This window comes from Lonchura striata, chromosome 2 (genome assembly GCF_050655825.1).
Source record: "Lonchura striata isolate lonStrDom1 chromosome 2, ASM5065582v1, whole genome shotgun sequence".
Taxonomy (NCBI): Eukaryota; Metazoa; Chordata; class Aves; order Passeriformes; family Estrildidae; genus Lonchura; species Lonchura striata.
The window spans coordinates 106,510,079-106,532,488 of NC_140704.1; the positions used below are offsets into that span (position 1 = coordinate 106,510,079).

The 22,410-nt window shown below is 37.6% G+C and overlaps 1 protein-coding gene across 14 annotated transcripts in view; it reads right to left on the reverse strand.

Moving 5' to 3' along the window:
* Positions 1-22,410, reverse strand: part of PTPRM (protein tyrosine phosphatase receptor type M) — a 442,640-nt gene that overhangs the window by 144,259 nt on the left and 275,971 nt on the right. For 8 of the 14 annotated variants that reach the window (XM_085573754.1, XM_085573755.1, XM_085573751.1 and 5 more), the window contains 2 exons: positions 8,539-8,671; positions 1,640-1,669 (listed from right to left, as the gene is read on the reverse strand). In XM_085573754.1, the coding sequence (XP_085429880.1) occupies positions 1,640-1,669; positions 8,539-8,671 (163 nt within the window). The remainder of the gene's footprint in view (positions 1-1,639; positions 1,670-8,538; positions 8,672-22,410) is intronic. The other 6 variants (XM_021525191.4, XM_077784280.2, XM_085573752.1 and 3 more) reach the window with 1 other exon arrangement.

The following is a 22,410-nucleotide window of genomic DNA, read 5'->3' on the forward strand; positions in this document are numbered from 1 at the left end:
AAAAGTTAAGGAGTTTGTAGTGGTGCCCTGTCCTCAAAAGAAGGAGAAGAGAAGAAGATCTTTATTCTTGAGCCCTCGGCCCCAGGGGAAAATGGGGGGGACTGTGGTCCCAAACAATGAAAACTGAACTGTTGTTTTCTCCCCTCTTGGCCGGGCATCCTTGAAAAGAAAAATCTTAAAATCAGTCTGTCCATCCATGCATTGGTGGTGAGAGCACTGTGCATGGAAAGGAGAAGGGTCACCATGGCAAACTTTTTCTCCGGGCGGTGCCATGTGTGACATGGAAGCACAGGATGTGGAGCTGTGTTTCTTGGGGGGTCTGTGGCACAGGAGAGACTCTGTTCCCTCGATGGACTGAGTATCGATTATTTGGAGGGTGGAAACCTGATTGGGGTCCAGATTGTGTCTCACTGTGGTTTGTTGGAGTTGGGTGGTGGGAGGAGGAATGCTTTTGCAAGGTTTTCATTTTGATCTTTATGTGCTTTTTTCCCCCCTTTTCCCTTTTTTTTTCTTTTGTAATAGTAGCTTAATAAAGTTTTTTTTCTGTTATTAAGCTTGGGCCTGCTTTGCTCTGTTCTCAATTCCACTTCACAGCATTCAATGGTAAGATTACATTTTCATGGGAGCACTGGCATTGTGCCAGTGTCAAACCATGACATACTGCATTTAAATAAAAAAACATTACTGAAATGTGATCCTTTCAAGAGTATGCTACCACCATATTTACTTAAAAACTGGTACTAAAATTTATCTAATGCAAGTAGCATCCCAACTTCTGTAACTATGTAAAAATATCTCATAGGTTCCTGTGACTCTTAAGTCTGAGGTTTAAAGAAGACAGGTATCTGCTGGACAGCTGATTTTTGCTGCTGGCCAACAGGATTACACAAGATTAAGTGCATCTCATTTTGCAACTAAGCAAGACCCCTAGTATTTTGCTAATGTCTTATGTACTCCTTGTACCTGGAAAGCAAGAAAAAGTGAAGAGCCTTAGAAAGGGATTTTTGAAATTCACAGAAGAACCCCTCTCATTAATCACCTGCTGACAACAGGGAATGAAGCAAGGCTTTCGGTAAATAAAGAAGCATATAATGGTATTACTAAGGACTGTACAAAAAAAAAAAAGTTATTTAAAGTTATGCTTCATCCTGCCCTCATTTTTTAATGCTTTCCCTTTGAAATTCACTCCAGAAATGGTAACTTATCATGTTTATGCATGATCAATTTTTCATAAAAAAGTAGTAATATGTACACAGCAACAAATGGAAATGCTTGTACATGTCTAACCAATGTTGTAATTTCAACAGTACAAATGAGAAAGAAACTACTAAATAAATTCTAAAAATAGATTTTTAGGCATGAAAATTTCTCATTGTCATGGTAGTGATAGTTATACCTCCTATTTCTCAAATAAGAAAATTTTTTATGTTATTCAAAGGACTCTAATTCACAGTATGAGACATAAGAAACTCTTAAAAAGCTAAATATTTCATTACATTATTGACCAATGTTTTTTTTTATCTTGGTGAAACTTTTACAAGTATGTTTTTATAAAGGAACTTTCAGCATTAGCATTCACTACTCAGGCATGGAACAACATGGCAGATAGTGTGTCTCTGATGACAAAGAAGTTACTTACAGGTAATAAGTGTAGGAGTGATAGCTTCTTCTGCCATGATGGTGGAAGGATTAGGCAGTGGTGGAAAAGATGAAATGGAAGGAAAGAAAAGTCAAATATTAATGTATGAAAAATCAAGATGAAACTGAGACCTGAACTGGTGACACAAATGAAAGGTAGCAAGAATGTATATCTAGGCATATCATGCAATGTTTCTGGAATAGACAGGTGACATATCTAATCTCCATAACACTTTGATCAATACAATATGTAATGCATCTCCAACTGTTAAATCAAACCACCTTCAGATACACCTACTAAGCAATGTTATGTATTTAATGTCCATTCATATCTGCACATACTACACACAGAAATATTCCCAATTAAAGTGCTAAATCACTGCTAGTTACACCTCAGCTGCATTAGGAATAAGGATACAGAAATTCTAGCATGGTTTTAGAAGCTTAGTAATAAAGAATTTCAGAATACACTTTAAGCAGCTTCTCTTCTGTCATAGCACTGTAGAATCTTATCCTATCCTTTTTTTTTTCTTACTTAAGGCAGTCAGTTCTGCCTTTGAAAGGACTTAACTTCCAGAAGGGGAATATCCATGGCCACAGCTCTTTAAATATTTCAGCTTTTAAATAGCCTTTTAAATTCAGAAGGAAAAGATACCTACTGTCATGCAAATAAAAAAAAAAATCTATCCTTGTGGGCTAAAACTGTGGTATTTCTCCATGTGGCAGAGATAAAAATAAGAAGTGATCCTGTACCCATGTTATTCCTGCCCACGTGAATGCCACAAAGAACAACCTGGGAGACCTAGCACCACCCCCTTGACATATATGGGCTCTGTCAGCCTTGCATAATCTCTTGGACAGACAGACACTCCACCCAGACATGCTCTGTGTGAGCACAAAGTATAGAAGCCCTCCAGCTGTGCTCTTTGCTTTATGTCCTTCCCTCCCTCCCCCAGTTATGAGCCCACTACAAGCAGCACTGCAACTCTCCAGAAAGGGCAAGTTTCAATCCAAATAAATTCCATATATTGACTGCAATTAAAAGAAGGCTGGAGATCTTAAAACATCTCTGAGCATAATGTCAACTAGCATTCACATGTTGGTAAGATAAAAGACTGAAAGGAACCATGTAGGCATTTGTAATTTTTACAGCACATGCATACAGCCCTTTGACTACAGAGGAAACATGTAAACAGGCCTTGCAAAGGACTATAACTAATGTTAACTTGCCTCTGGCTACATGCTTCAGGCATCCCTTTGAAAACTAGGCTTTCATCAAATTTTCTCTCTCATCTTTTTGTGAAGATGCCGTTAGAAATACTTCCCAATTTTTATTCCCATTTTTCAGATGCAAACAGTATTGTTCAAACACAAGACACTACACACTGCATATTTAATCACATGGCACATCTGGAAAATGTATACCTGCTAAAGTTGCGTTTTAAAAGTTAACTAAGAATCAGGTCCTTACTCGATTTGCAAGCTGCAAAACAGTTGTAAGCCTCTTTGCATTCCATAGGGACCATGGGATCAGGTCCTATCAAAGCACTTACCTGCACTATAAGCAAGTGGTTGTTTTCCAGTTCAGTCATAATTGTATTTCCCCTTACCTTTCTTTTCAGAATTACTTATTCTCTCACTTTGATTTAGAATCTCATGACACTGCCAACCCTGTTTCTTGCCATATGTTTCCATGAGAGAGATTTAATGTAATTAGTACAAATGTTCTCATACTTCTAAAAAATGTATAATAATTTGAGAAACAACAATAAATACAATTAATCAGTGAAGCACTGCTGGTACTTATATGCAGAATTTTTCCAAATATGTTATAAATTATTCCTTATGAAAAAAATGCTGAAAATCCAGGAATTTTATTGTGTGTAAATGTCCCGTTATGCATTTGTGTAACATGAGAAAAATTGGAAGTCTCGAGCTCCAGCTATTTATGTTGCTACAGTTGTGAGATTTTCCATATAAAAGTCCTTGAAAAAGAGCACCAAGGTTTTGACTCTCAAGAATACCATACACTGAAAGAAACAGGTAAAAAGAGCATGTTAAAATCCTGCAGAAAGTTTTATACTTGCAAGTTTTATACAAGTATTTCAGGCATATGCTAAAGCACCATCCATAACTGAATGGATTTAGATTTTTTAAGAAATACGGACAAGCTCCATTCTCTCTCCTACATAATGAATACAAACTAAAGTTTCTGTCTATGTATGAAAAGTCTTTTTAAAAGACTGATGCAAAGATTTTGGCCAACCTAGGCTGATTTTCCTTATGAGCATAGCTCTTCAGTCACTTTCCAGTAGTAAGATTATTTTATGTCAATAAACTTTTTCTGCATATAGTGGCAATATTATGCACTTTTAACTCCTTTAGGACTGAATATATAAATTAATTTAATGAATACCACTTGAAGAATAAGCCCCACTATAAAATTTAACAAAAGCAGCACAGGAGGCTGTCTGCAGAAGGACTGACCCATCAGAATGGAAACTTTTGGAACTGTGTCATTACCTCAGTGTTTTCTTCCATCATCTCTCATTTATAGTTGGCCTACAGGGAAAAACACAGTTCAGGGAGAGGAAACTGGAATTTTTCTTCAGCCTTATTATTTTCAGTTTCTCTCCTAAGTGTTTGAAATTGTTGGCAAAGGTGTACGTATAACTGAACAGCCTGATTTGCTATCAGGGAATGGGAACAATGCATTCCCAGCCCAGCTCCACTGGGTGAAAAACCCTTCCTTATCCAAGGCCAAGAACCAAGGTCTCTGACTTAAAAAAATGCCACAATTACATATATTAGAAACTCGTGGAAGGCTCAGGCATAGAGACAGCTACTAAAACGAGGCAAAACAAAATAGCCTTTTTATGATCAGAAAAACTCCATTCTACAACTGAATAAGAAGCCAATGGAATAAAGTTTTAATAACAGCTTTGTTACTACACTTCCACTGCAGCAAGAAAATGGCAGCCCCAATGGAAACAGATGCCCCAAAGATATATAAAGGGCCTTTAAGCAAATGTTGGACCACTAACTTACCATCTTAGGCAGAATTTTAAAATTTAACTTAAATAGAATAGAAAGAAAAAAAAAACCCAGGAACTGAGAAAATAAAGCAGTAAGGGTTTAATTTATGCTAGTCTTGATTTAATTGCTATTGCTTATCCAAAGGTTGTAGCAACAGTATACTCATTTTCACTGCTCAACTGTAAGTTGACCATAAGATGAAGTTACTTGGTTCATTTTTTATTTTTAATGTTTTTATAAAATCTTATGCAAGTACATCAAAGACTGGGTCTTGTCCAAGATTTAACATTCAGGATCAGATTCAAAATCCACTTTATTGTGGATCAATTTTGGGGCAGTTTTTGGAAGTATTGTATTCATCTAACTTTCTGTTAATTCTTATGTGAGAGATACAAAGCATATCTGAGGAAGCAGAAAGCCTACTGGCACTATTCTGACTTCACAGAGAAGAATCGTTCCATTGATATGACCATACTGGGGTTAGGAACAGCTTGCAGGTTCCTAGACTACATTACTCAACACCTTTATGCAGGAATGCTAATGGATAAAGAATGATAGAACAGAATGGATAAAGAACTATGAACAACCAAGTGGAGAGATAAGGAGGAAAGAGCTAACAGTCCTCCCCTACCCCAGGTGCCAAATTTACAGATTTGGTCTACTTTAGTCAAAAGATGAGTGTCCCTACACAAAATGCTTCAACATCCATGATGTTTCTACCCTCACCAGTGATTCCAAACCATGCAATGAATTGCTAGGCCATCTAATCTCCCTGGTTTATGATACAACTGCTTCAGAAGACAATTATATAGTCAAATTAATAATGCTGCTTAATGACTCTTAATATTTGCAGAACATCTTTACATACTACTTTAGTAATAGGCATATCCAAAGCACGTCTGTGCTGCACTGAAAACCTTGAATGTTGGTCTTTTCTACCTGGCTACTGAATTAAAAGCTCAAGAGACTGATATGTGAAAATCTGTGGTGCCTGGCACCAAACAAGCAAACAATGGTTGTTGAGTGAAATGAGGCGGCTACTTAAGGAATGTGCTGGACAAAATCATGGTTGTAACATGAGTGAAACTGCTTTCCAAAACTCTTGACAATGGAAATAAATTGTTTGACATTAAGTTAATTAAGTACTGTGAAGCCCCAGGGACAGTTGGTTTCATCTACTGGTATGATCTGAAGATCAAATGCATAAGACTCTTTTCTGTGGAAGAATGACTAACACATTTGCTTTGGGATATACCTTGGGACAGCAGATTGTGGATGGAATTTTGCTGTAGCCAACTTCAAACAAGACAAATTTCAAAGGACATAGACTCAGTGCAGTGAAACCCACCATTGTAGCCCAGATCGTCTGCACATAATAGTGCAGAGAACAAAGTGCTTCTCAGGGAAAAGGTGCCACTGAATTACAAGGTGCTATTTTATTTTTCACTCAGATCTTTACACCAGTAAAGCTCCTGATAAAGTAAATGAAAAAAAATGATCAAGTGCATAAGTCAAACGGCTCACTAGCTTGATAACACTGTTTCCCAAAGTAGCACCTAAAATATCGCAGAACTGCAAAATCACTACAGTCACACTAAGCCTGTGGCATGATTTATATGTTTCCTTCAAATGCATAATGTATACACAGTAACTGAACCACAGTGAAACCATAGGGGCCCTCAGCAGCCTAGTGAATTAATGCACCAATAACAATGTATTGAATAATCAGTTCATCTTCTGCTTAAGTCATGAGTGTAATTGTATTCAAGATCTTCTATGCTACAGCAGATGCTTTAAGAGGCTTGGGACACAATATACCCACCTCCCGAAACTCTCATTAAAGCCTAGTCACATCCTGTTACACAAATGAACCATCCTTACTTTTTAATATTCGCTTCGACTCATTTCAGTTTGTTTTATTCAAGGATGCAGCATCATTCTGGGACATATTTAAGTTATTGGTATCATTCTTTCTGTACTACACAATGAAATTGTGTGTATCTGGCAACAGAGTTCCCGGACTTGTATTTTCAATAGTTTCATCTCTGTCACAAGCAGTTTTATTCCAAAAACCAAGGAAGCTCATATAATGCACTTTTTCTCTAACAACAGAATTACTATAAATAATAATTACTCCACTGTGGTAGACAGAAGGAATCAAGTATCCTTCTGCATTAATGCAAACACTTAGGATCTGAGCATTCTTGCCTCTAATAATTAGATTATCAAAGAGTTTTTCTCTAGAGAATTAAGCAGGAGCTGGCATAGCATCCTTTTAGCCAAAGACCCTGACACCTTATTCATTTTGAAACTATTTGGATCATTTTGCAATGTTCTCCCTTCAAGATTAGGAATAACTTGTCTCCCTTGGGTGAGTACATTCTACCTTTGGCAGAAACACTTAAGGAGAGGCTCAGAAGTGAACAGAGAGAATAATGAATGCTGGTCAGGAATTGTGTGAAGAAGGACTGGCCAGAAAATCCAAGAAGCATTCCCCCTGCATGCCAAGTGCTGTGTCTGGCCCTAGGGAGGAGTTTGAGAGTTCAACTGTTAAAATTGAAGGTATGAATGATGCAAGAAATCAGAAGTGGGAAGAAAAAAGTACTGCAAAGTCAGAACAGACTTCAACTCTGCTACACTGTACTTTATTGAGCAGACTTGGTTACTGGGTCAATTCCAGTGCCCCAGTCAGACTCACCCTGGGGCTTAAGTCTCAGTCTCTTCTGTATGGCAGATTCTGAGTGCTTTACATATCTCTTGTCACAACCTGGCCCCCAGCCCTGGCCACAGCTCGCCTTCCTCTCCATACAGACCTTCTATCTCATGGCCCTGCCTCTGTCTTCAAGGAGAGTGAAAAGCAGCTACTTCTGTTGCCTGCCCTGAGGCACTGTCAGACAGCTGCCTCCTTTGCTGTGCACCTCCACTGCTCAAATTCTGGAAGAAATTCAGGCAGCTCAGGGGTTTGGACTATCTCAGACCTGCCAGACTAGTTAACATACAATTAAATCACACAGGGTTGGGATGAGCCAAATCAGGCCAGGATTGCTCTCAGAGGAAAAAAGGGGATAATTCAAGGGGAATAGCAAGGAGGTGAGGGGTTATGGGACACAGTAACGAGAGTGTGGCAGAAGTGGAAGGAGAATTTGTCACTCAGCCACTTTACACAGCACTTGCACATTCCCAACCCCACCTCTAATAGGGGTAAATCTCACACTGCTCATTGTAGAACTGAAAACCTTAATTCTATTTGCTAATTAATTTCTCCCAATCTAGACTAAGATTCTGAGACCATAGGGAGTTTTTTCTTTTCTGTGCTACCTCCCTAGCTATATTTTTCCTGTTACTATTTTATCTCTTACAGTGTTGAGAAAGACAGTTTTAAAAACCTTATACTTCTAATAATGTAGCAGTTTTCAAATTATATTCAAGGCAAAACAATCTCAATGTGTGAGTGTGTTGAACCAGCATTTGGAAACATTTAGCACCACTGCAATATTTTCCACAGTTTCAGGAAACAAAGTTTATGCAGAACAATACAGATCTCATTATCTTAACTCTAGCTCCTGTTTGAGTAAGGATTTCTTTAACATGCAAAAGTGAAACTACATCTAGCTTCCAGCTGATCTGTCAACAGGGTGGAGACTCACACAGGACCAGATACTCTCTGATTACTAGAGTCCATCATGCAGTACTGACATAAGAAGTTCTAGAATTATTAACCATGAGCTGTTACATATAAAACAAAGAACATTAATGCTCTATGGGTATGAAGGTGGCTGGATACTTTTACCAATATCAAACTGAGTACTGCTGTAGGAGATGCAATATGAATATGGACATAGAAAACATCTACTAATTGCTCACCTTTTCTTCATTACCAGCACGACTCCCAGAAATATAATGACGAACAGCAAGATGCCTGCAATGACTCCAGCAATTTTAACAGTATGGTCTGTCTGCTTTTCAGGCTCTGGGTCTGGTTTTCGAGTGGCAGCCCCTATAGAATTGACAAAAGAAAAACAGGAATGAGGAAAAGAATAAAGGTGTTATTCTTTTGATGTTTATACGCTTAGCTTACTAATGTCATTAATCTTATCCAGGGCCAACAGATATGAATGCTTGATCTTTTAAGAAAAAATCTGCTTTCATATGCATTGCCAGGTATATAGTTCTTTATATTGTTCCAAGACATTCTGCAGGACCACAATACAGGTGGGATACCACTGCCAGACCTGACCCTTCACAGGAGCCTCTTCACAGATTCACAAATTTCTATATTTTTATTATCTGCATTGGCTCCCTTTTCTTTCTTCCATTTAGAAACTTGCTAACAACACAATAACTATACTAAGCCTTTATCCAAATTTGATGTGCTGGAACATTTTCCTCAATTATTTTTCGTAAATGAAGCTGTAATTCCGTAACATATTAGCTTAAACACCTGGAAAAGTGAGATAAGCTCATTTACCATGCATTTTACCCACAATTGTTTTTTTTACACAATAGACTTTTTTTTTTTTTGCCTTTGGAAATCTAAATCTAGGTCACATCTGGTAGGAAAAAAGACTCCTTCTAAGCAATTTATTCACAAAGTGGGAAGCAGCTGATGATCACACCACTGGCACCTACATTTAATATCTGTTTAAATGAGATAACCAGTGCCTTACAGCAGCTACTGTCTTAGCTCCTCCAGCTTCTCCATTTAAAAAAAATAACATCATTTGTACTGTTTACTGTATAATGTGATGGAACGTCAAATCCATGTCTGATGAAATATCCATTTCCCCTACTAAATGAGTTCAGGATGAAAAAACGTTAAGGAAGCAACATTCAATTCACTAAGCTGATTTTATTTTTTTATAGACTTCCATTTTCTTTTTGAAATCAAAATGTGTCAGCATTCATCATCTGAGGCACCATGCCATAAAGTGGACACAGGGATTTATGGATCGTTTTCCTGCTGTAGCTTTTTGGGAAGGGAGAAAGAAGTGTAAAACCTGAGTGAAGTGTAATCTTTTAAGACCACATTCTTGTACCACTAACTGGGTTTCAAAGAGGATTCTGACAGCACCAACTATATTTTACTTGCTTCTTCACTTTCTCTTTCTGGAAAGGAAGTAAATTAATGGCCAATCAACATGAAGAGCTATTTTCTGAAAAACAGAATGAAAACATTTCCAATGTTTCTTCTCAATTTTAACCAGGATATTCTAAAATGAAGTGTGCTTCTGAGTGCCCACAGTTACACTTCTGGCCTACATCTTCAAAACTCCTTGCCAAGAGGAATGCCAGAAAACCCTGCCAGAAAAGGTGATAACTATTAATCAAATCATATCTAGAGCTAACTGCAGGAATCAGGTTCTTTGGAAAATTCTGGCTAAGGTACTTTACATGAGTGCTAAATCAGAGAAGATGATGTGCTTGCTGTCCTTGTGCCCAGTCCCACAAGAATGCTAGTTTGATAGAAATACACACACACTTTTCCAAATTGGTAAAATCCTTACTTTATACGAATAAAGGATGATTCATACTTCGTATGAAGAAACAGTTCTATTTTTATTTTCCTGTATCTTATATATAAAAAAAAATTCTATACCGCTGTACTTTTCACAGCACTCAAAATTGCAGTAGATATTTAGAAGACATCTAGAGCATGTTCATGCATAAAGCAGCTATTGAGCTGCACTTGGCCATCAGGAAGCACTGAATCAAGTATGATGCAAATGGTAATACATATGAAGGACTCTAAACCTCTCTTTTAAATCTATAACCCAAGAAAGGAAGAATATTAAATCAATAGCAAGTAGTATCTTTTCAGATGTTGCTTCTAAGACTAGTTCCTTCCAAAGCCAATTCTTCATTATTTCCTTCAGGTTACCCCAGCCAACTGGAATACTCATCAGTAATGACTTCCTAAAAGCAGTTTCTGCCTTATGGTTAAGGCTTCCAGCATTAGTTTTGGGAATATGGGTGCTAAACAATGAAATTAAGTAAAGGTACTATCACAGTACTATCCAATGTGTTCTATCTCAGTGCCATGTCTCTTTTTAGCAGGTCATGGTCCTCAGTTAAGGGAACCAGTTACACTTAAACTACACAGAGTAAAATTGTATTAGAAGCACACACATCTTCTGCATACAATGGAGAACAACATTCATGAAAGGCCTTCCATCACACAAAGCATTATCCTGTTGGGACTATTAAACAAGCTGGCAAATCCACCACTAATACAAAATCTCTAAAGAAAGCCTACACAGGAAACGACACAAAGCCTAACATCAGGACACTCAAACACCCATATTGCATAATTTATTGATTATCCAAATGAGAAATCACCTGAAATTGTCTATGAAAATAATTGTAGTGCTGAGATAAAAATAGGATACAGCTTCTCACAGTGATGGACTCAGCCTTACTCACAAGAGAGGTTGCCTTAAACTGGATGTTTAACATGCCTTTTAAAAACCCCTATCCTTAATTATTGTAAAATAATATTGGCATTACCTCAATTCTCCTTTATTTCCATTCAGCAACTTATTTATTTGCTGACAAAATGTTGCTCCACTATTGTTCTTAGTGGTTTCCAAAAACTATTTGGGTAAAGGAAAAGAACTTTCATCTTTCTTGAACATTCCTTGAGTCATTTAGTATTAGAAATCTGAGATTACCTTTCTGCATTTTATTTAATGCTGCTTATTCATTTAACATACCTCAGTTTTTCTACAACTGGATTTTAGAAAATTACTGTGTTCTAATCCACTCTATATACACCTTAGCATTCTGTTTGGTTTTATTTCAACATCAGATGGACACTGGAAGTTTTTTGCTGTGTATTGTTTACAGTAAAACATGCATCCCTTTCTTCAGTGCAATGCTCAGCTTTGAACCCTTTACAAGTTAAAAGCCATTCAAATTTACATTTTAGCACTTATGAAGACTGAAATTTGAGTTGGTACTACCTTTTCATTCAGTTTGCTTTTGTCCCACTGAAATTCTTCATAGACCCATGTGAATTCTGCTAACTCGTACCATCTAGCAATGTAACCAAGAACTGCTGCCCTGACACTGACTCTTCCAGGCATTTAATAAACATACCATTCAGCATTTAGCGTTAAATACTAAAGTGTCACTTAATTTGTCCCATGTTTCTGTCTGATAGGTAGATGTTGATAGAATGATATTTGCCTCTCACCTCCTAATTACTTCTTAGCTGACTTTTAACCCATGTTCACACAGGCAATTGCACTGGCACCATGGAGAGAAGGGTGAGCTGTCCATAAGAGGAGCAGTGCAACTCAGGGCTGTAGTTCTGAAATTCACTTTGCCTCCTGATAAACTGCAATGTCCATTTGTGCATTTGGTTTTGTTTGTATGCTTTCAAGAGAGATGTGGAAAAGTACTATTGCAAGTCTAAAAAAAAAAGAGGTGTTTTGATTTCTGTTTTACTCTGCTGTACTGACAGATGCTAAAAATATTGACTGAAATGTAAGCTTGCATTACAGAAATAGTGTTACCGATACACTATTTTATCAAGATGATCTAGTCTTGGTGGTTTATTTCTTTATTTTATTACTGTACTTGCAAACTCTTTGTCTGACACAGTAATTTTTAATGTCCTTCAATGCCCTGGAGCCTTTAAGAATATATAACTACAAGATTAATTCAGTGCCTCCAGTAAAATACCTGTGTTTAATGAAAACGAGTCATTAAGTTGATGCCAACAACTGAGCTATGCCCACTGCATTTTCTTCACAACACTGAATTTTCGGATTTTTTTTGTTTGTTTTACTTTTAAGATTTTGATTCTACCCTTGCATATGATGACTGACTTCAAGACTTGCATAAAAAACCCCTCACTTCTGTTTTCTGAGATTGTCTGGGCTAGTGGATCTGCAAGAATGGAGGCTAAACTGACATACACACTGTGGCGCACCTCTGGAAAGACAAGAGGTCACTAAAGAGCAGTGAGTGCAGGACAGCTCAAGGGAGCTGCTTAGAAAATGAAAGGACAAGGAGATATTTCCTGCCAGTTTAAAAAAGATCAAGGTGCTAACTTTGGAAAGTCTTCAGTTGATGAAAACAAACTAGAGTGCTTCCTGCCAGAAGTGAAAAACAGAGAAACACTTAAAGATAAACCCTAAGGTGCTGCAAAACCCAGCAAAGTATTTGCCCAGGCTTCCTGTGCTGAATGCAGTGGAAGACAGTCACACTGCTTGGTTCCATACCTTTAGATATTTACTTTTCTAGTTAATCTCAGCAACTACAATTTCCCTTTTACTGACTGATTTCTCATTCTTTGTGGCTCTCCCAACAGAAGCATTTAAAATGGGAAATGTGTTTCTTTTCCTTCACTTAGAAAGAATGGCATTCAGCCTGACTTTTCCTCATGGATCCTGTTTTGTTGCATACTTTGCAAACCTCAGTGATAATATTTTTAAGTAGTACCCATGAAACATCCAAAGATAATATTTCACTTAGTTTTTACTCTCAGACCTATTCCACTAACCTTTTCTTAATATTGGAATATCCTCTAAAGTTTAGTCATTACTTTGCCAGTTCATGGCATCTTACTTCCTCTTGAGAACGGAATTATATTCTAGTTGTAGTAGTAGTGTTTTCCAGAGTTTGAATTCTTAAATGACTTTGTGTAGCTAAATTTTTATTTCCACACAACAAGTTAGAAGACCGTTTAAAAGAAATTCCTACTCTCTGTGAAGTATTTATAGTTCTACCACTTCCTTTGGTGGAAAATTTTCCTTTCCCTTCTCACTCAGAAGGCACAAGTATCGTGTTATCATCAACCTGAAAACTTCATAAAGAATAATCTCTTGCAGGTAGCTTATGGATAGAAAAGTTTGTAGCAGAACTACTAATTACTAAAACAAAAGCTAAGGTGAATGAATTATGTGAGCAAGATAATAATTTCTTTAATTCTGGGGCAAGCACTATCCTGTTTTTCAAGAAAAATGAAAATATTTTCCAGTAAAAGAAATGGACCTCTACGAAACTGAATAAACCCTCTTTCTCCTTCTCTCTTCATAAATGAACAAAGTTTGGACTTGCTTTTTAATATTTCTTTCCCCCAAAAAATGTACTTAGAAATAACTGACCATTTTACAGAATGGAATAACCAATTAAATAATCCTGGCTCCAAAGTCTAGGTACTGCTGGTTATACTTACAAAAAGAGAGTTAAAATTTAAGCTGCTACTAGTAAAAACTAGCTAAAGGTTGCTTCCTCTAAAGCAGTCTTTAAAAAATCCAGATGTTTTTTATTCTATTTGAGTAAAAAAAGAATCCCTCCCATTAATTAACTAGACCAGTTTCATTTTATTTCCCCCACTCAAGGCTGACCATAGTTCCTACCTTTTGTACTTTCTTTCTCCAGCTTTACACTCTCAAAAGGTACTTGCTTGGTAAGATGCTTACAAGCCTTTCCAGCTATATTTCATCCACAGGTGTTCCACTAACTGATGTCATGGGTAACCTTACAAGGCTTTAAGGTAGTAATACAGTTAGTCCAGATCATCCTATTTTCCAGTCAAATTTGAAAACAACTTTTGAGTTAGTAACTACCCTGTGATTTTTTTATGCAGGCAGTGAGATTCAACTATCCCTTCTCAGCACCTACATTCCACAGAGTGAGTCAGGCAAATGAAACATTATACCGCTGTGTGACAGCTGCACCATGATGAGGTGGCAGAAATCATACAAAATGGTACAAGGCAGAAGAGAGGCAGAGAGATATGATGCTTCCTTGGAACACCCATCACTAGGCTCCTACTGTCCTTGCCACAAAGTGAGAAGACTGAAAAGAACAGAGAACTTGGCTTTAAAGACTCTACCCATGCTCTCCTTGGACAACATGAATTACAGAGGCTACTACCATTATAACTTCCTATTATTTGTATGCTAGCAGGAGCTAGAAGCTGTAAATCAGACTGAGAGCCCCACTGTGCTAAGAACAGGGCAGGCACACAGCTAAGTAATCTTTGCCACTAAAAGCACAAAACTTAGCTGAGCTAGGCTGTAGGAGGCAGATATAGCAATCACAGGGGGAAGGGAGAGCAAAAACCCCTAAAAATATGAATTTGTAATACCCAAATATTTCTACCCTTCCTGCTCTTTTACCTAGCTGGTATCACTCAGCATTTTCAGTAAGTACCACAGCAGAAACTGATCTTCAGGAGTGATTTAGGGGACTTAAAAATGTTTTAATTGATGATGTTAGTTGGGTTGTTTCAAGAAAGAAGCAACATAAAGGTTCATTAACATAAAGGTAGGGAAAGCAGAGTTGCCAAATGTAAAGGGCTGAGATAAAAGGCAGTAGGACAAAGTAAGAAAGAATGCTGATATGTCTGTCCTGGTATGAAACAGGTGCTTCACAGAGGTAGGTCCTTAAAAATGTCAAATGACCAAGAACAAACCCAATCCTGAATCATGAAACACACTGCAACAGGGCAGCAGTGCAAAATGTCCCATTTCTTCCAGAAACACTATGTCTCCATCTTACCCATGACTGCAAAAAATGGCACCCTTATTTATAAATCTGTAGCAGCAGCATTACTGATACTGTGAGAGACAAGACAGTCTGACACGCTTTCAAGTTCATTCCAGATGCCAAAATTTGAGCCTGTCTTGGAGAAGACCCAAAACACATACAGATCTGTAGATGAAATGAATTACCACACTGGCTCTTCTGTTTATACTGTAAGTGACTGGCATTCAGTCCTCATCTGCTAGCCAGCACATATTCTGCTAACAAAGTCTTTGTTTTATTACTCTTGGTAGAAATCCAGCTAGGAGAGCGAGTTCTCCCTTGCCATCCTCATTGTTAGCTTTCCAATCAGCACTCCTCGTTCTCCTTCAAAACGGCAGGTTTTGTCCATATGGTAGAAGTTATGAGGTGCTGTTGGGCAGGGTACACTTTGTGCCAGAAGGTGGTTTTGATCAGCATTTTTTCAGTTTACTCTCTAGCCCATGTCTTGAATATATTAATTTGGGAAATGTCACAAGAGGAAGGTCTGTTTACTTCTCTTACAATAGTCTTCCTTTCTGTTCCTGGTTTCTCCTGGAAATGCTCATGTATAAACTGCTTTTTCTACATGGAGTTGACAATGTTTTCTTTCTATTTTGCTAAGCACAGGAATCAAAGTGTTCAAGTGTTGAAATCAACATAGTCTGATTTTCCCTCCTATGATGTGCCCACCACTCTATGTTTTTTTAAGTCTGGGAAGGAGGGCAAGCAGAATTTACATTTTAGCGGGAGAATATTTTCTTTGTAATTTATGATCATCATCACAATACATATTGCTGTGTACAAATCCTCTTTTTCCAGAAAAAGGTTTCTGTATTTCCCTAGGACCACCATGTTGATTTGATATATTTTTTATTTGGTGTTTTTTAAATACAGGAAAATACAGGCTTGTTAGAAGGTCTGTGGTAAGAGGAAGTATCAAAACAAGGCTCTGCTGTGTAACAATACTTATGAATTATTAATTTTGATTGTGATATTCTTTAGGAAAATGTAAATATAAGTGACAAAGAACTGCATGAAAAGAAATGCAAAGAACTACTTCACTGATGAATACAACTCATTTAACAGACTATCACATGAACTGTGTCTCTCACTGGTAGATGAGTCATGTTGTTGCATGTGAGCAGAAAGACATTTTTTGGTTAAACATCTGCATTTCTGGTTGTCAGGAATAACAACATTCTTTACAAAACATGTCTAAAACAAATAAAGTTCCCAGTTTGACTATTGGTCTCATCACAATCTATTGATCTCATCACAATCTATTTTTAACAGGATTTTAATCCAGACTATTTAGACTGGATTTTTCTTTTTTTAAAAAAACAAACAAACGTAAGCAAGCAAGTGTTGATAAACAGCTTTTATCAAATGTTGATAAAATTTCTTCATTGAAACAGCCATCATCTTTTCAACTAGCTCTTCTTTGCCTTTTTCTTATAAGCAAGGAAACTTAAATTATTAAAATTCAGAAATTTTTTCCTCTCTAGTGAGCACCCAACAAGTCGGAAGCCTTCATTCATTCAGGAAAAAAAGCGTAAGCCCTCACACTTTAACAGCACTGAGATCATTAAGGGACATTTAAAGCACACCCAATAGGTGTACCATAACCAGAAATTATTAACATGTCTCAAATATATTTTCCTGGAAATAAATAATTTACTAAGGAAAAACTCTTTGGAACTTCAAGCTTTCAAATGGCTTTAAAAACTTTAAAGGGTACTTCCACACACTTTGGTCTATTTGATGAAGAAAAAAGGATGGTTACGTATTTGTAAGTACTCACTATGTGTGGCCAAAGAAGTGGCCACAATGGTGCACATCACAGACCTCTATGCCAACAAATGGAAAAGCCATGGCAGCATATCTGAAAACTGTTCCCACCACTAAAATAAAAGTTGAAATCCCCCTTATTTCTGTGGAAAGATGAAACTGGGCTTCTTTACCAACTACTCTCTGACTACAAAACACAACAATGACCAATATGATGGGACACACATTTCTAATCAAGGTTGACTGAGGATTAATGAGAATATACTTGCATCAAATTAGCTGTATGTACGTAGGTATCATACTGAATAAGGATGAGGAGGTCTGAGAAAAGAAGCACCAAGAAGGGCTGAAACTGAAGGTATCAGTACTTTGAATGTAGGGCTTGTTCCCAGCTGATGCTCTGTGAAAGATGTCCCAGTTGCAGCCATTGGAAGTGAAATTGCATCTTATAGCCCTGACTTCTGTGAACAAGAAGTCAGAGAGGTATACAATGTACAACTAGGGTAGCCTTTAGACCTGAAACATTTGATTTTATGGTTCTCTACACAACCTCAAACCAACAGTACTCACGGTAGAAGAGTAACACTCCCAAATTAGCTCTAAGGAAATGAAAGCAGACAGTCTGGATTGATCCTGTCCATACCTAATACATTTTCTAAGCAAGTCAGCAACACTTTCAGGCCATCCCTACAGATGACGTGGACAATTTATCATCAGGCCCACCAAGCGTATTTGACTTTCACCTGTTGTTGAAGTAGACCTTTTGTTGACTCTCATGCTTTCAACACTAGATCTACTCCTGAAAGTATATTGAGACATGACAAGAAATATCAGACACCACTGAGAATTTATTTCAGCTGTTTTCCAGAAACAGAAAGGTGTTGATTTGAAGGCTGAAGAGGACTCTGCCTATTCGGGGGAGATAAAATGTGGTTCTCTAGTACTCAATTGGCTTCTATCAAGCAGGGAAGATGAGAAATCAAATCACAGTAATGTTTCTGGAGCTGACCTACTCAGGGTGAAACTCAGCTATAAAACTGGATGCTTTTGGCCTGGACAAACACAGCTGTTTTATTTCCCATCCCTGAATGCAAGGGATTACATCCTGCATGGGAACAAAGCAACCTGAAGCTATGGGCAAGCAGAGTGAGGCATCTTCTGATCTCACTGTCAGCCAAGGTCTTAAGCAGAGGAACACAAATGAACAGTCCCAAATGGAAAGCCAGTGAAGGCTTGGTTACTTTGCCATTAGGAGAAGAAGGGCAGAGGGTAATGCCCTCCTGTGGGAGGTCTGATCGCCTATGGATGTTTTAGCCTGTGCTGCCACTGGCTCACAGATGAGGCTGACATTCCTGGTGACTTCCACTACCAACCTCCCTTCACACTGCAATCCTTATGAAGGATTCTTCAGAAATCCTTCAGAAACAATCACACTTGGAATTTACTTCTCATTTTTCAGTACCCACATATTTTCCTGTAACAAAACATAACATAGTTCATTCTACTAACAAATGGAATTATATATGCAATGATACATGAAGAAATGGAAAAATATGTTTGTGATAAACTTATAAAAAGTAGGAAAAAGGACTCAAAACTTTTTTCTTTTAAAGCATTTCAGAGTCAATGTTGTTTTGGGGCAGGAAGGTCAGCTAGAGGAGTTGGAAAGGAGAATAAGCACAACAAAGGAAATATAATTTCACAGAATTCCAGATCTGTCTTTGTGCCAATACAGTGTAGCAGTTCTTTTGTTCCTATTTCAGAAATTTTTACAGTACTGCCAATAAAAAAACCTATTCAGACTGAAATAATGTTGAATGCACCAATATTCTAGTACAGGGACAAGAATAGACTAGGCTCCTCTGAATACTTATCACTGATTTACATTTTGTTTTTCATTTATTTCCTGGACATTTTAGGGGTTAAAGGATTAAGAATGCCTTGAACAGTCATTTATATTATCAGCTCTTTTTACTTTTAATTATTGACACATTTACTCATAACCAGAAGCAGTCTAGTTCAATGACAATATAATGAAAAGTGCAACTTTTGCTTCAAAACGGTTTACTTTGTTTGCTTCTGACTGATTAGAATTAACTATTTATCCTCTTTCATTTTGTGTTTCCAATGTGAACTCAAAAGTTTAAACAGAACCTGAGTACTTATTTCCCTCCTTGACAGCTTAAAACCAAACAAGACCCAACTTCTATTCACTTTTATGGAAAACTGAGACTCAACTTTCATTTGCACAGGAATTTTCTATGTACACAAAAATTTCTTAGTGCTCAGCACTGACAGAAAATCAGATGAAGGGAAGGAAATGAAGATTCAAAATTTTTGAAAAATGAAGACTTGAAAATGCAGATACACCTGAGTGCCTTTCTCAGAGCTCTAAAATCATTGGTTTTTACAGTCAAACTCCCATTACTGCAGAAAAGAACATTTTTCAATACATTGTCTGAAGAAGGTGTTAAAAACTCGTCGATAACTACAGTTACAGCTTGCACAGTTGTTGAATTGTTACTCCAAGCAGACAAATGTAGCTTAGATACTTATTAAGATTTGAGTTATTTCAATGAAATTAAACTGAGTGAATTGCTGAAACATTTTTTTGCTCGAAAGTTCTGTAACTTTTGCTTAAAGTTGACAGTATTACTCTCCTCATTGCTGCACTACTCTGTATAACTGCAGCACATTTGAATGCTTACCTATACATTAAAACAGAGGCAATCCACATAATATTGCCTTAAACATTTGTCAAACTCTCCAGGAGTACAAACACCAGATTTATAGACTCCAAGAACTACAGATTATTTTACCTACAACTTGTCCCATATTTTATTTCAACTTAAAATTCAAGTTGCATAGCATTTTATGAATACAGTCAAAAACTACAAATGGGAAACACTGAAATTCACAGGGTTTTAAAGTTACTATTTATATCTCTGAATTTCTTTGTCTTCCCTCATCTCTCCTTAATTTTTCATTGTGATACATACAAAACATGTTCTGTTTCAAATGTAAAAATCAGAGGCATATTTTTTTAATACAGAAATGAAATAACACTATATGACAGCTATGCTCTAAAAAGTACCTACTGTTATTTTTACATTGTTTCAGGTTTTATGTTCTCTGTAAATTGTTGATGTTGAAACATTTTGAAGTAGGTGTGATACTGACCAATACCAGTACTAAACAGATGGCAGAAAGTCCTTCAGTTTATTAAGAATTTATCCTGGTCATTTCATTAATATAATTATTTTCATGACTAGGTTTTATGCTTCCATTCTCTGTAATGTGATTAAGAAAAGCTCCCTCTCCTCCCAGCCCAACCTCAAACAGCCTCACAGATATTGTAACAGGAAGATTACACATTACTAAGAGTATAGATTATTTTTCAAGCTAGGATGAACCAAACAGACCCATATTTAGTGGCTTACATTAAATTTGGATGAGTCTTGTCCTGAAAGAGTTATTAGACACTTGGAATCATAATTTTCTCCCAGGTATGGACTGGTCTACTCAAACTTCCAGATGGGTTTTGTACTTGGGGGATTTAACACAGCTCCTACAATGACTACTACTTCTGTGGCACCCAACTTTTTAACTCGCCTGAACAAAAGACAAACTGTTTCTACAATGGAGAACATACCTAATTAGGCTACTTGTCCCTTCCTAAAGGGTAGGGAAAGGTTGATACTTTCTTCTAGTTCATGGGATCTACTCCAGCTGTTCCTGTCCCACGTCTGTAACACAGTGGCTCTGGCGATGCAGTGCCAGGACAGCTGAAGAGCCCATTCCCCCTTGGCCAACCAAGCATCAATGGCTGTCGGAATCTGTGGTATTGATGATTCCGAGATTGTAGAAAATCTCTGTCTTTCTGCCCCGTTGCCAAAGAAGAAGCCATAATTCATCTGTGCTGGTTTTCAAGGTTGTTTGTTCTTGCTTATCTCTAACACGTTCTGCTGCCCTGCCGCAGCTCTGTCCTGCAGGGCAGCGTGTGGGCTCTGCCCCTCAGTGGGATGTTACAAACATTAAATACCAGAAACTACGTGTGCTATATTTACAATAATGTGCCAATATCTATCATCTACGTTGAACAGCGTGTCCCCAGCCTAAACCAACATAAAAATGCCAACACTACAGTGGAACATGGAGGGCATGAAGAAGGAGAAAAAGGACAAGACACACCCAATTTCCTCCATCTTGTCCCCTCTGAACCCCTAATCTAGAATCCTAAAATTTTACTTTTGCACCCATGCCACACTTAATTATTACTCATATCAAACACTCAGAGCTTGTAACTCATCCTGTAAGATTGAAAACTCTTTTCCATGGACAGAGATCAGAGACAGTGTCTCTAGGGGCTCTGTACAGGGGCGTTCCTGACCCCCTGCCAGGGTCCCAGACCTTCCAGGGCAGCCAGAGGGAAGCCCTGGATTCCCACAACGGCCAGAGAAAAACTGCTGATATGACCCTCTTTAGTTTCTCCTCCCTGTTCTCCTACTTATGCATGGGAATTGGACAGGTCCCACTTCCAGAGAACGTTAACACAACTATTATTTTAAAACAAGAAATGGAGTATTTAATATAACTAATATAATCACACTGATAACTGACTTCTAATCAGATTTGGCTCCTAACTGTGTACAGATGGCAATGGCTTGTATTTGTATTATGGGTTATTCAAACATTTGGGAAATATTATTAGCATTATTTTTAGGCCTTCTTTGTCTTATTGTTTAACTTTAGCTCTTCTTCAGTTGCTCTGTGGAAAGTGCACTTATGCTTAAAGGCACAGATGCTTTGGCTGCACTGCCTTACAGAAAACCTGACATTTGACTCTCTAACGTACTAGGGGAAATAAAAGGGAGAAAAGGAAACAGCAGCTCCCATGGCACTCCTGTATCCTCTTAACATTTTCTTGTAACTATACTGTTTTATAGATGAAACTGTCACTGCAAAAATGACAAATATAACACATAAAAGAACAGAAATGGGCAATAAATCACAAGTGACACCTCAACCATTGAAATGCATTCAGCCAGTGCTGCAGAAAGTAGAAACATTTCCTTGTTTTGCATTCTGCCCATCTGAGCAAGAGGACCAGAATCCTTGAACAACTGGCACAACAATCGTTGGGGCCATCACATAAAAACAGGCTCAGAATTTCACTTTCGACAGTCAGATCCATTCTCATTTCCTTGTCACTTGAACTTGCAACAGTTCTGCAATATGGCTTTGACTTTACAGCACACAGGTGCTTATTCTGCCCTGGATAACTATCCACACCTCCAACTAATGCAAATGTTGCCCAGAAGTAGCAAGACAAGAATAAACTTCTAAAACAGTGCATTGAACCTGCATACAGACATGTCTGCACATAGGTTTGTTATTACAGACTCAACTAGGAAATTGTCTGAACTAGGA